Raw genomic sequence first — 13,483 nt, 5'->3', positions numbered from 1 at the left:
GGCAGCTTTTAGTATAGAATTCCAGAAGGAAACAAAAGGTGATCCAAGGGACAAAAATCATGGCAGGAGACTTACGGTGGACACTTGACTTCTTGAAGTGGTTACAGTTGCAGTCGGTTTGCCTGATGCACCTTTCTGTTTATCTGTAAACACTGAACAGAAACACACCTTCCATAACTACAAACACATCCTTTCCCAGTTGAAGTTATATTTAAGCAACAATGATGCACAAACCAGGTATTTTGCTTTGGGAAAAAAAAAACAACCACAAACTTTGGCTTTAAAACGAAAGGTGTCCTCAGAAAATGAAGAGTGAGCACTGTTGATATCACTTAACACCTAGCAGGGTCTCCCTCCATCTTCACATTTTCCTAATGCTGGTAATAAAAAAGTTGAAGTTTGAAGTAAGAGTTGAAGTTTAAAGTAAGAGTTAAAGATGCTGATGTTTCACTTAAAGTACTCCTAATTTTTCAGTTGATTTAAATCAAACAGCCAATCATTCATTTAGTAATTCTACAATGCAGAATTTAAAGAGCAAACAAGAAAAAAATCATTCAGCAGAAAAAAAACCAACTGAAAGGTGATGGAGACTCTTTCCCCAGTCTGTTCTATGAATCAATTCTTCTCTAGACATTGCCATATCCTCCTGGTCGGCTTCTAACTGGGGTTGTTCAGCTGAGAGAGAAGACTCAGAGGGACCATAAGGCTGCCTTGCAATATGTGAAGGGATCCTATAGGAAGGCTGCAGAGGGACTTTTCAGAAGGGTGTCTAGAGACAGGACAAGGGGGCACTATGAATGGGTGTGAATCTATGGCTGAGTGCAAGTCAAATATTCAAGTATTACCAGTGTAAAACTTCCTAGAGCAACAGTAAAGTGCTTGCTATCAACAAGGACACAGGGCTCTTGGAGTGAGTCCAGAGGAGGGCCACAAAGATGATCCAATGGCTGGAGCATCTCTGCTATGAGAATAGGCTGAGGAAGCTGGGGTTGCTCAGCCTGGAGAAGAGCAGGCTGCAGGGGAACCTTACAGCTGCCTTCCAGTACCTGAAGGGATCCTACAGGAAGGCTGCAGAGGGACTTTTCAGAAGGGTGTCTAAAGACAGAACAAGGGGGAATGGTTTGAAGCTGAGGGAGAGCAGGGTTAGACTGGATCTTAGGAAGAAGCTCTTCAGTACAAGGTTGGTGAGGCTTTCGAACAGGCCACCCAGGGAGGCTGTGGATGCCTGGATGTGGAACCCTGGGGGTGTTCAAAGCCAGGCTGGATGAGGCCTTGAGCAGCTGAGTCTAGATCAGAAGTGTCCCAGCCCACAGCAGGGTGGTTGAAGTAGACAATCACCTAGGTCCCTTCCAACCTAAGTAGTTCTAGGGATTCTATGAACAGATGAATTTCATCTTCAGTCCTAACAAACTGCACTCATTTTTAGTTAAAAAGAACAGAGGCTACATGTGACATACCTGAATTTCATCACATGTACCTCACTGTCCCATTAAGAGAAGCAACTGACTGAAGTAAGCCCTACAAGGAGAGGCTGAGGGAGCTGGAATTGTTTAGCCTGGAGAAGAGGAGGCTCAGGGGAGACCTTATGGCTGTCTACAACTACCTGAAGGGAGGTTGTATCCAGGTGAGGGTTGGGCTCTTCTCCCAGGCAACCAGCACCAAAACAAGAGGACACAGTCTCAAGCTGTACCAAGGGAAGTTTAGGCTCGAGGTGAGGAGAAAATTCTTCCCAGAGAGAGTTGTTGGCCATTGGAATGTGCTGCCCAGGGAGGTGATGGAGTCACCACCCCTGGAGGTGTTCAAAAGGGGATTGGACATGGCACTTGGAGCCATGGTCTAATAGTCATGAGGTGCTGGGTGACAGGTTGCACTTGATGATCTCTGGGGACTTTTCCCACCTTATCGATTCTATGATTCTAAGATGTATGAAACTGACTGGACATCAGAAACAAAAGCCTTTATCTCAACTTACCTCTACCCTTTGTTGGCTCTTTTTCATCCAGAACCACCCGCTGACCATCCAGATTAGATATAGGGACACCAAGATCAAGTGGTTCCTGCTCACCGTTCTAAAGTCGGATCACAGTTTGTATATAATAAGAGAAAAAGCTGTTTTCAGAACAAATTTATGCAGTCTGACATTTTTTGGAGGAGAGAAAAGCAAAGCATTTTTGTAGTTTGGTGTAGCCTCAGTATCTTTCTTCTGCTATTCTAAAAGTATTCATTTCATTTGGGGGGCTTGGGGGGCGGGGAGGAGAAGAAAAAGATGATGTAGTTTACGAGGGTGCACAAATACTCAGCACTGTGTATGTTCAGCAAATCATGTTTTTTCAGAGGAAGTCTAAGATGATTTTATACTCTAAATTGGGTGTATGCTGTCAATTGTATCATTTTCTTAAATGAAGTGATGGGTTTTTTTCAGCTACTTTATAAACCAGGGACTGCTTCAGCAAAGACATTCTAGAAAGTCACCAAGTACCTTTCCATTCCTTTGATCTCCCATCACAATGGAATCACAGAGAAAATGCTGGCCAAGGATTTAGTGGTAGTGAGTTTGGACCAGACTGCTGCTGCAGAAATTTTATGTGAGAGGCCTTTAATGATTCCCAAGATAATGGAACAATAGCTTTAACTCATCTGAAGCAATTTTCCCTGGCTAATAATGGGAAAAGTTGCACTCTGGAAGAAGCTAGGCTCAGGTTCTATTATTTAGGATTTTTAATTTATTCTGAAGGATAACAGAAACCAGATGCAGACTACAGCTGTGAGTTAGTATTAAGAACAATAGTTATAGACCACTGTGCATTTTCATCTCAACATGTAGTTATAAATACAGATTATAATGTCTAATTGGAATGATAAGAGTAATTGCAGGGAATACCATATGACCTTCTCCAGACAGGAAAGAAAAAAGACTTCAGCTTGAATTACATCAAAAGATACTTACTAGTCTTGCCACAAGTTCATTTAGATTTAAACCATATTTTGCAACCACAGGCCTTAAGACCTCTGTTACAGGTTTGGTGGGTTTAGCCTTCAGCCCAACCGATCGATTGATTGGAACAAGATCCAGCCTGAAACACACCGATTGAGACATCAATGAAATAGTCCAATAAACAAAATGTGTCTCCTACCTGGAACCGTTCAAGGCCAGGTTGGATGAGGCTTTGAGCAATCTGGACAAGTGGAAGGCTCCCCTGCCCGTGGCAGGGGCTTGGAACTAATTATCTTGAAGATTCCTTCCAACCAAAACCATTCTATGGGAAACCCAAACAACTGAAACTTCGTCCTTCCCGTTTTCTTTGAACACATCAGCAACTAAACAGAAATGATCCATTCCAACCATTAGCTGGTAACTGGCACAGAAGTGGCAGACATTCAGGTAACCAAGCATACCCACAAAGCAGTCATCTTCTGTCTGAAAACACTCCAAATATTTGAGTGGCTTTGCTTACACATTGTCTACCCACAGAAGGAAACCACCTAGAACATTTCTACATCTTAATTAACACACAAGTAACATATGGCACCACCCACTTAGAGTTCCTTTTTAATTTGGAATCTCAACAAACTCACACCTCAAAAGAGACTGCTCAATCTCCACTTGGAAAATCAAATATGCTATATACCACAGTCAGCATGAAGAACCTTAAATAAGAACCAGCCCTGCTTCCTAAACAGAGGCAATACAAAGCCAGAATGAAGAATGCCTGACAAAATAAATGTTGATCACTCAAAAAAAGCATCACTCAATAATGTAACACCAACGTTCTACCTCAGGACTTTGTCCTGAACTAATTGTTTCAGGAGTTTTCACAGCACTGGTTTTATTTTTACAGTTTTTGGAACATTAAACCATTTTCTGGCATTTTGGAAGAAAAAAAAAAATAATCAAATAGAGCACTTTGAAAAATCTGGATAACAGAAAACAACATTGCACAGCAGTGAACACCTACTGAAGTACATTATAACTGCATTCATTGTAATATAAAACATTGACTTGGTTAAGATTCAGAGCCTACAGCAATCTTCAAATACCTGAAGAGGGCCTACAAGAAAGCTGGAGAGGGACTTTTTACAAGGGCTTGTAGTGATAAGACAAGAAGGGGTGGCTTTAAGCTGGAAGAGAGATTTAGACTGCAGATAAGGAAGAAATTCTTTCCAGTGGGAGTGGGGAGACACTGGAAGAGGTTGCCCAGGGAGGTTGTGGAGGTAATAGTAGAGTTGAAATGAGCTGGCCCAGCACCATGTCAAGCTCAATCCTCAAACTGTCCTGTGGTGAGGAATCCACTGCTTCCCTTGGGGGATCCCTCCCTGGAGGTGTCCAAGGCCAGGTTGGATGAGGCCTTGAGCAACCTGGTCTAGTGGAAGGTATCCCTGCCCATGGCAGGGGGGTTGGAGCTAGATGATCTTTAAGGTCCTTTCCAAACCAAAGCATTCTAGGATTAGATGTCTACCTCTTGCATAAGTGTTATTGCAAGATAAAGTAAAAATGGGGCTTTTACTGTAATAGGAACTCAAACTGTGTGTTAACTGCCAGACACAGAAGTCAGTCATGTTCAGTTACAAACATCAGGTCACCCTCCTTCTTCACATGAGACTCTTTGCTTGATACTAAGGCCTGTTTCTTCTAACAGCCTGTACAACGAATGCGAACCTTACACCCCCTGATGCATCCCAGATTACGACCTAAGATGTTGCAATGCATGGCCAACTGGATTTTATTTTACTGGATCCAGACAAATCCTTCTCTGCATTAACAACTGTTTTCTGCACAGGTAACTGACAAAATATTTCAGTGCACTGACAAAGAGTGGGGTGGCCAAAGCCAGGGGTTTTCCCTCTTACCGAAATAAAGTGCGCTTTTCTAACCGTAGGTCCCGAGACTCCAGGATGCTACTGTCTTGGTGCAATACAAGTGGCTACAGAGCACATGTCAGGAACAAAAGGAAAGAGTAAATTCATTTTAAAATGTGTATAATTAATTTACTGCTAACTATGTTGGTTGCTGGGTTTTTTCCCAGATAACTCAGAAAATCATTACTAGAGCTTGCATGCATTCTAGCAGATATTCATTTACGAGGTGCAACATCATTACAGTGTGGTTTACTTTTGTTTATTTGTGGTTTATTTGATTTATTTCCCTGGGGGTGTTCAAGGCCAGGCTGGATGAGGCCTTGAGCAGCTGAGTCTAGTTGAGAGGTGTCCCTGCCCATGGCAGAGAGGTTGGACTACATGATCTCTGAGGTCGCATCCAATCTGAGCTGTTCTAGCATTCTATACTTTGTCTAGTCCTGAGACAATGACCTGGCCAGCAGGAGCAGGGAAGTCACTGTGCCCCTGTACTCAGCACTGGTTAGGCCACACCTTGTGCCCTGTGTCCAGTTCTGGGCTCCTCAATTTAAGAAGGACATTGAGACTCTTGAACATGTTCAGAGAAGGGCAATGAGGCCGTGGAGAGGCCTCAAGCACAGCCCTGTGAGGAGAGGCTGAGGGAGCTGGGGTTGCTTAGCCTGGAGAAGAGGAGGCTCAGGGGAGACCTTATAGCTCTCTACAACTACCTGAAGGGAGGTTGTAGCTAGGAGGGGATTGGTCTCTTATCCCAGGCAACCAGCACCAGAACAAGAGGACACAGTCTCAAACTGCCCCAGGGGAAGTTTAGGCTGGAGGTGAGAAGAAAGTTCTTCACAGAGAGAGTTGTTGGCCATTGGAATGTGCTGCCTAGGGAGGTGGTGGAGTCACCATCCCTGGAGGTGTTCAAGAGGGGATGGGACATGGCAATTGGAGCCATGGTCTAACAGACATGAGGTGTTGGGTGACAGGTTGCACTTGATGATCTTTGAGGTCTTTTCCCACCTTATTGATTCTATGATTCTAAGCTTCAACTTCCACTGCAGCCAGCAGGTATTCTGGAACTCAGTGTTTTAAAACAAGCCTAGGTCCTTCAATTTCAATAAACTATTAGATTGATGCATTAAAATATATGGCAAGTTGAAAGGCTTTAAAAGAGCAGGCACAACTATGGCCACTCGCTGGGGTTTGTCATTGTAATCACATAGAGGCACAAGCACAAATTTGAGACAATGAATGTGTCATATACCCAGCTTCTCTTTGATTTGGAGACACTGCTGTTGGAATAAGAGCCATCACCCTTCCTCTCCCATCAGTGCAGATGCCTACCTTGGAAATTTTTCTCAGTATTAAAACATGCACCTTCATTTTAGCATAAATTCATCACATTCACCTTTGAACAGCTGACTGACTTTATGCCTCTCTGCTTTAGTGAAGAAACCTACTGTAATGCATTTGTTTTCTTTGTGGATAATTTTAATTATGCAAAAGCTAACCCTTCCCTTGGGTAAATTACATGGACTAGATACCTAAATGAAATCATCATTACAAGGAAATCCTTGTCACAAGCTCTCCTCTGCTTTCTGTCATGTAGACACCACAGTACTGCACCACTGAAACACTCCTTCAATTAACTAGGATTGTAAAGCTATGGATAGAACCAGGAGCTCTCTATTACTACTGAGAGGACAGAATTCCTTATTTAATGAAATGTCTAGGAAAATGGTTCAAAAAGAGGCAGAGAATATGCAATACCTTATCACCTCCAACTAAAAAAAGGTCCACTGCAGCTATGTTGATGCCATGTTTCTCACAGACCCCAGATAGCACCTCTTTGATGGAGAATCCAGATTTAACAGCCATTTTGCTGGATGAACCATCTGGAAGGTTTACACAGCAGTATTTGGGTGATTTCTCTTTATCTGGTGCAAATGCAGGCAATCTTGAGGGCTCAGACTTGACAGGAGGAAAAAAAAAATACATAAAAAGATGCAAAGTCAGTGTCCCATGGGAAAACCAGGAATGTGCATAAACCAAAGAGTCTGTGCCAATTAAACCAAGCCAAGAAACACACTTTTGACCATGATTACAGTTCAGAAACCCTTCCCAATATCATCAATATCTGATAGATTTAATTCCTTGGGAAAAAATAAAATCTATTTAGATAAAGATAACAGCACAGCAAAAATCTGAGAGGTGAAGAGATGAAGTTTTAGATAGCAAAGCAGGTTACAAAATTCTCCAACTACAGCACAGAACCCCTAGTCAAAAAGGGTAGTAAGTAAGTAAATTCTTTAGCTTCCAAATAGTTCAATTATCTATACCCAGCAATGACCTGCTGCTGTGAAAACTACCACTGGCACGTTGGGGATCAATTTAAGTGATGAAGAACAGTCCCAGTTCCTCACACAAAATTTCCTCCTTCTTTAACCCAACCTGAATGCTCCACATGCAAATATACCACAGAGAAACTAAACATTTAAAGGTATTCACTTCACAACCATACTTATATGGAAGGGAACAAGAAGTTATGGATTAAGGCCAAAGGGCACAGCATTAACCTTCATTCTAGAGCAACACTACTACGACATGTCCAAAGTAGCTTAAAAAACTCAACAAAGAGCTCATTTATGACTTAAAAAGACACTACAAAAGTACTGTTAGCAGCATCTTCTAGAGTATTCATCATGCTTTCTCTCTTTTACTTGCTGCTTCTCATCCAAACCACAGTGACTCTCTGTCTTGTTCAGTTGGAGAGGGAGAGAAAGGAGGAATGTAGCTTTAGGGAAGCTTTGGTGCTTTCCCTTATTCAAGCTCCTGAGCAATATTTGCAGCACAGGAAAAACCACAGAGTTGCTAGAATCCAGGCTAGTAGAGGGATAACCAAGAGCACCAAAAGAACTTCCAAGTTCTTTTATTTACATTCTTCCTCCACATCAATGTAGTTAAACTGAATTTGGAGTATTACATTTATGTTCTATTGTTAATGCTGTTTTTTCATGTTGTGTTTCATTACATTTCTAGTCATGAGGTCTGTGTTGATAGGTTGGACTCAATGATCCTCGAGGTCTCTTCCAACCTTAGTTATACTGTGATACTGTGATTAGCCTTACACTGTGAAGGTAGAACTTGAAGAGCAGAAATCATAGTAACTTGACTGATTCTTCTTCTGCATGCTATGACAAAATCTCAGTCTTTGCCACAAAATTCCCTACCTCTCCTTCCTCAGATTTTAAGAGCAGAATGAAGTCAAAATGCCAAGGAGAAAAACTCACAGTTTTAAAAGAAACAGAGAAGAATGAGGCAGGACAGACACTGGTGTCACAGAAACCAGTGTCACAGAAATCAGCCTCACACAACTTGCATACAGGTCAGAGAGGGAAAGCTTCAAAATGTGGTTGCTCAGAACAGAACCTCAAAGGTGTGGTAAGTGGGAAGAGCTGTTTTTAAAAGAGCTACAATAGCTCCCTTTGTTCTGGAAGTTTACTGGTGGTCTGAAGTCAAGACAGACAAGATGCAAAGGACACCTGCCTGTTACAAGGACAAAATAAGAAGCAGGAGATGAACACAACCTCAGTTACATTTCTAGTATTCTAGAACTGCTTAATATCACATCTTGCCCTCTAACTGTATCACCTAAAGAAGCTTTCTCAAAGGATTCTTTCAAACAAATTACTTCACACTACTTGGAAAACCAGTAAATCACTGCTTCCCCACTTAATTAGTAAGAGCCAGCCATTACCAGGTCAAGACTAGCAGTTGATGACATGGAGCCTTGTGATTCCCTTCTGTATGATAATCCATTGGACTGAATAGAATCTGTTTGTGGAAAGAATCAGCAATCAGTATGAAAAAAAGCTCATGTTTATTATCTATTATAACACAAAAAGTTATTTCATTTGTTAGCTCCTCTGGCCAGAAAAATAATGGGATTTTTTTTTTAATGGAAGGATAAAACACCAACTCTTCTTACGTTGCACTGAAGGATGGAAAACCAAACCAATATTTGGGTCAAGTATTTCGTGGTTATGTAACCCTTGGGCACCACTTGCTTTTAGACTTCAGGGAAATAATAAATTAACCCTCTTCTAAAAAAAGACATCTCTACATGTTTTTAAAGATTTGAAAATTATTCTCTCTCTTCAGATATTTTGAAGGGAGATAAATGGTTTTAAAATAAGGATGGTGTTAGTACACTAAAATCCAAGCCAATCCAAGCCAATCACTGGTCATACTCAGAAATTCGACTCCAGGATCTTTGCAAATGTCTCTGATGAGTTTTCACATACAATGAGAACACTCAAACCATCCAGATCAGCAGAGGTACCTTGTGAGTCTGGGCCTCAACCAATAAAAATAGAGAAGAAGAAACCACAGTAAGGACACAGTTCAAGTTTGGTGCTTCTGTGGAATTTCTTTGTTACTTCTAACTAAGTGGAATGAGTTAATACAAAACTTTCACCTCTTCCTCCAGAGGCCACAGCCAGGTGCTTTCATCAGGGGGCTCTTCCTCAAATTCTCAACATCAGTTCAGTCACAAAGCAGCTGACTGTAAGAGTTTTCACAGCTCTGAATAGTCTTTTTTTTTGCATTTTAGTCAGAAAAGGAGGAATTATGCAGTGAGAGTGTTCAAAAGTGACCAAAGCTGTGTGGTACCAGTAAAAGAAAGGCAGGATAATGCAGAGAGAGGCACTTTTCATTACTGGAACTACAGCACTATAAGCACACACAGCTCCAGAACTTTTCTGTAAAGGGCTGAAATTCTCTTACTATTAACAGTAGCTCTCTGCTTGCAAAAGCAAATGCCAGCACATGGAAATGCAGCCTACTGCAAAGGAGAAAAAGTCTCTTGGAAGTCAATCAAAGCAAATGTAAATATTCTGAGGCTTTAACCAATTTATTTGCACATCTGCTTCCACAAAGCTTGAAGTGATACTAGCTCCCCTATGACCTTCTGACAGTTTCACACCCAAGGAGGCATGTAGATACAAGCTAAACACGGTGAGACCAATCACATTACTGCTGAAACAGCTTTGCAGCTACAGGGATGTGGATACTCACCATTTGGATAATCACCATTTTCTTTTCTCTTCTGGGATTTTCCCAAACTCTTACTTCTTGACCACGAGAAAAACGTTCCCCTTTTCTTCTTCTCAGTGTCTTCTTCTCCTGACTCTTCATTTAAAGATCTTCCTGACTTTGATTTACCACTTAGCTATCACCAAAACACAATGAAATCATTGCTTGGATCACACTTGCAAGTGTATTATCGAAAATAAACCATCCCACACTGCTTCCCAAAACAAGAGTGTGATCCTCAGGTTAGCTGTCTCCTTTACCCCACCCACAAGTGCATTTGCCAGCATACCCTTCAGTAGCAATCATAAAGAAAACCCAAAACCCAGTGGAAACAGAAATAAATACATAGATGAGAATGTGCTACTGTGTAGGGAGTACATGAAGGTACCTGGAAATAAGCCAGAAAGAGCTTCTGAAAACATCAAAGAGCTCTCCACAGCTCATCACTAATCATAGAACGGTTTAGGTTGGAAGGGACCTCCAAAGGCCATTTAGTCCTACCCCTCTGCACTCAGCAGGGACATCCTCCACTACATCAGGTTGCCCAGAGTCTTGTCCAGCCTGACCTTGAATATCTCCAGGGATGGGGCTTCAACCACCTCCCTGGGTAACCTGCTCCAGAGTTCCGCCACCCTCACAGTGCAGAACTTGTTTCTAACATTCAATCTCAATTTCCTCTTCTCTTTCTAACCACTGCCCTTTAACCTGTCACTGCAGGCCTTTGGAAACAGTCCCTCTGCAGCCTTCTTGTAGCCCTCTGCAGGTACTGGAAGGCTGCTCAAAGGTCTCCCTGGAGCCTTCTCTTCTCCAGGCTGAACTACCCCAGCTCCCTCAGCCCGTGCTCATAGCAAAGGTGCTCCAGCCCCCTCCAAACATCTTTGTGGCCCTAGCCTAAGGTAATGTGGAAAGGCCCCCTGCCCTGCTATCAAAAGACACAATTTCATTGCAGGTATTTTCCCTAGGCAAGGCTTGATCATGATCTACATTTAAAGGCAATGCTAAAGTACTATTTAACATTTACAAGCATGATCAAAGTATTTATTAGAGCTGAAGAACACTAACATTGGGAATGTCGGAGATTCAACTTGATTTTCACAAGCTACTACTCCTCTTATGTTATTAGAGAATTCCTTAAAATGCCACTAGTAAAAAGGCTCCTAGTCATAAAAATACTTAATAGCAGATGGGCTAATGTGTAGTGATTGACATGGAAAATGCAAAGTTATAATTTACCCAAGGGTTATGTAATAGCATGGTGGTGTTATCTACATGACAAAAAAATAAAGTCTAAATAAAGTGTCGAGATCAGCATGAGCAGAGGTCTCATTTTTAAGCAACTGACTCCCTTTTAGACAGAATTAGCTTAGCTCAGGAAATTAAAACACTATCCTCTGCAAAGATGAGTTAGAGTAAGTTGAGCCTTCTCTGATAGCTTCTGCAATGAGATTTAACACATCTAAGTGCGGGGTTCTAAACACTGGCCACAACAAGCCCATGCAGCGCTACAGGCTGGGGTCAGAGTGGCTGGAGAGTGGCCAAGCAGAAAGGGACCTGGGGGTACTGGTTGAGAGTAGACTGAATATGAGCCAGCAGTGTGCTCAGGTGGCCAATGGCATCCTGGCCTGTATCAGGAACAGTGTGGCCAGCAGAAGCAGGGAGGTCATTCTGCCCCTGTACTCAGCACTGGTTAGGCCACACCTTGAGTCCTGTGTCCACTTCTGGGCCCCTCAGTTTAGGAAAGATGTTGAGTTGCTGGAAGGTGTCCAGAGAAGGGCAACAAAGCTGGGGAGGGGTTTGGAGCACAGCCCTAGGAGGAGAGGCTGAGGGAGCTGGGGTTGCTTAGCCTGGAGGAGAGGAGGCTCAGGGAAGACCTTATTGCTCTCTACAACTACCTGAAGGGTGGTTGTAGCCAGGTGGGGGTTGGTCTCTTCTCCCCAGCAACCAGCACCAGAACAAGAAGACACAGTCTCATGCTGCACCAGAAGAGGTTTAGGCTGGATGTTAGGAAGAAGTTCTTCATAGAAAGAGAGATTGGCCATTGGAATGTGCTGCCCAGGGAGGTGGTGGAGTCACCATCACTGGAGGAGTTTAGGAAGAGACTGGATGGGGTGCTCAGTGCCGTGGTTTAGTTCATTAGACAGTGTTGGGTGAAAGGCTGGACTCGATGATCTCAAAGGTCTTTTCCAACCTGGTTAATTCTATTCTATTCTATTCTAAAATATCTGCAGCCAGGACAGGTTAAAATACCACAGCTTCATCCCAGTATCCAGGCAGAATAAGCTTCTGAACTGATGCACTAAAATAATCTCTTTGTTTTTTTTATCTGTACACATATAATAATGCTTGTACACATAGAAGAATAACAAAGACTCACAGTTCTATTCAGGAAGTCAATAAACAGCCAGAATCCTGATTCAAAGGTATGGATTAAAAAAAAAAATAAGAAATTAAGTATTTTCCTGCATATATAAAGATTTTGTAATGATTTTTGGTCTGCACCACCAAACAAGCATTCTAATAGGGTTTTATAGAGTGTCTAAGACTGGATCTTAGGAAGAAGTTGTTCAGTATGAGGGTAGTGGAACTCTGGAATAGGCTGCCCAGGGAAATTGTGGCTGTGTCCTCCCTTGGGGTGTTCAAGGCCAGGCTGGATGAGGCCTCGAGCAGCTGAGTCTAGTTGAGAGGTGTCCCTGCCCACGGCAGGGAGGTTGGAGTAGATGATCTCCAAGGTCCCTTCCAACCTGAGCCACTCTAGGATTCTATGATCTTTGACCTTCTAAAGAACCTGCAAATCACCAAGAACAGAGTTTTCAGATAACAACAACACAAAGGTAACCTTTTTTGGTGTTGAGATGTTGGACTTCTCTGAACTGATACTGTGCTTAGAGGTGGGGCTGCTGGGAACATGCTGAGGATCAGGGAGAGCACGACCTTCTACTTCAGATAAGATGCATTCTTGGTACAGGGGGGACTTCAGGAAGCGAGTGTAGCTATCAAACTTCATCAAGTTAAATATCTGAAAATAAGATGCAATGGATAATGGTTACATAAGCTTAAAATCACGCATCAAAAACATGAAGCTATTTGGCAACAGGCAACTGTCACGAAATTTGGGATTTAACCTGTAAACAGACTTTGTTTAGTCCTGCATCAGTTTGAAGTGAAACATGTTTTGATCTATTTCCTTAGCACAGGTTCAGAAAAATGCAGTGGGAGGAATGGGTCTGACTGAGGGAACCTGATGGAAGAACTAGAGAGGCATTGGCAATTTGAGATAAGTAGGTCACCTCCAGACAGACCACAGGGCTGGGGCTGACCCACAGCAATATTTCACATCAGCATTTTTCACCCACTTCATAAGCCTGCCAACCTAAGGACACAGTATTTTCAAAGGAGGAAGAAATCCTGCAGCAGCCCAGCCACCAAACTCATAAGAAACCACCTGCTCCATGAAACAACTCCGAGAGGCTGAAGAGGAATTCAGGCACGGGCTCCACAAAGCCAAGGGGAGGAATGCAAGAAAAAAATGTCTGGGAAGATCCTGGCTCCCCAC

The 13,483-nt window shown here is 42.6% G+C and overlaps 1 protein-coding gene across 7 annotated transcripts in view; it reads right to left on the bottom strand.

The window, feature by feature from the left end:
• RGS12 (regulator of G protein signaling 12) overlaps positions 1–13,483 on the bottom strand; it is a 98,361-nt gene that overhangs the window by 23,512 nt on the left and 61,366 nt on the right. For all 7 annotated transcript variants that reach the window (XM_068149639.1, XM_068149640.1, XM_068149638.1 and 4 more), the window contains 8 exons: positions 12,767–12,946; positions 9,913–10,066; positions 8,594–8,670; positions 6,607–6,807; positions 4,849–4,922; positions 2,948–3,074; positions 1,973–2,069; positions 76–152 (listed from right to left, as the gene is read on the bottom strand). In XM_068149639.1, coding sequence (XP_068005740.1) covers positions 76–152; positions 1,973–2,069; positions 2,948–3,074; positions 4,849–4,922; positions 6,607–6,807; positions 8,594–8,670; positions 9,913–10,066; positions 12,767–12,946 — 987 coding nt within the window. The remainder of the gene's footprint in view (positions 1–75; positions 153–1,972; positions 2,070–2,947; positions 3,075–4,848; positions 4,923–6,606; positions 6,808–8,593; positions 8,671–9,912; positions 10,067–12,766; positions 12,947–13,483) is intronic.

The sequence above is a fragment of the Melanerpes formicivorus genome, unplaced genomic scaffold, assembly GCF_026170545.1.
Source record: "Melanerpes formicivorus ecotype bairdi unplaced genomic scaffold, bMelFor1.0.p_v2 SCAF_18, whole genome shotgun sequence".
In the NCBI taxonomy this organism is placed as follows: domain Eukaryota; kingdom Metazoa; phylum Chordata; class Aves; order Piciformes; family Picidae; genus Melanerpes; species Melanerpes formicivorus.
Note: the sequence above shows the minus strand (reverse complement) of the source record. Positions and strands in the feature narration are given on the sequence as shown.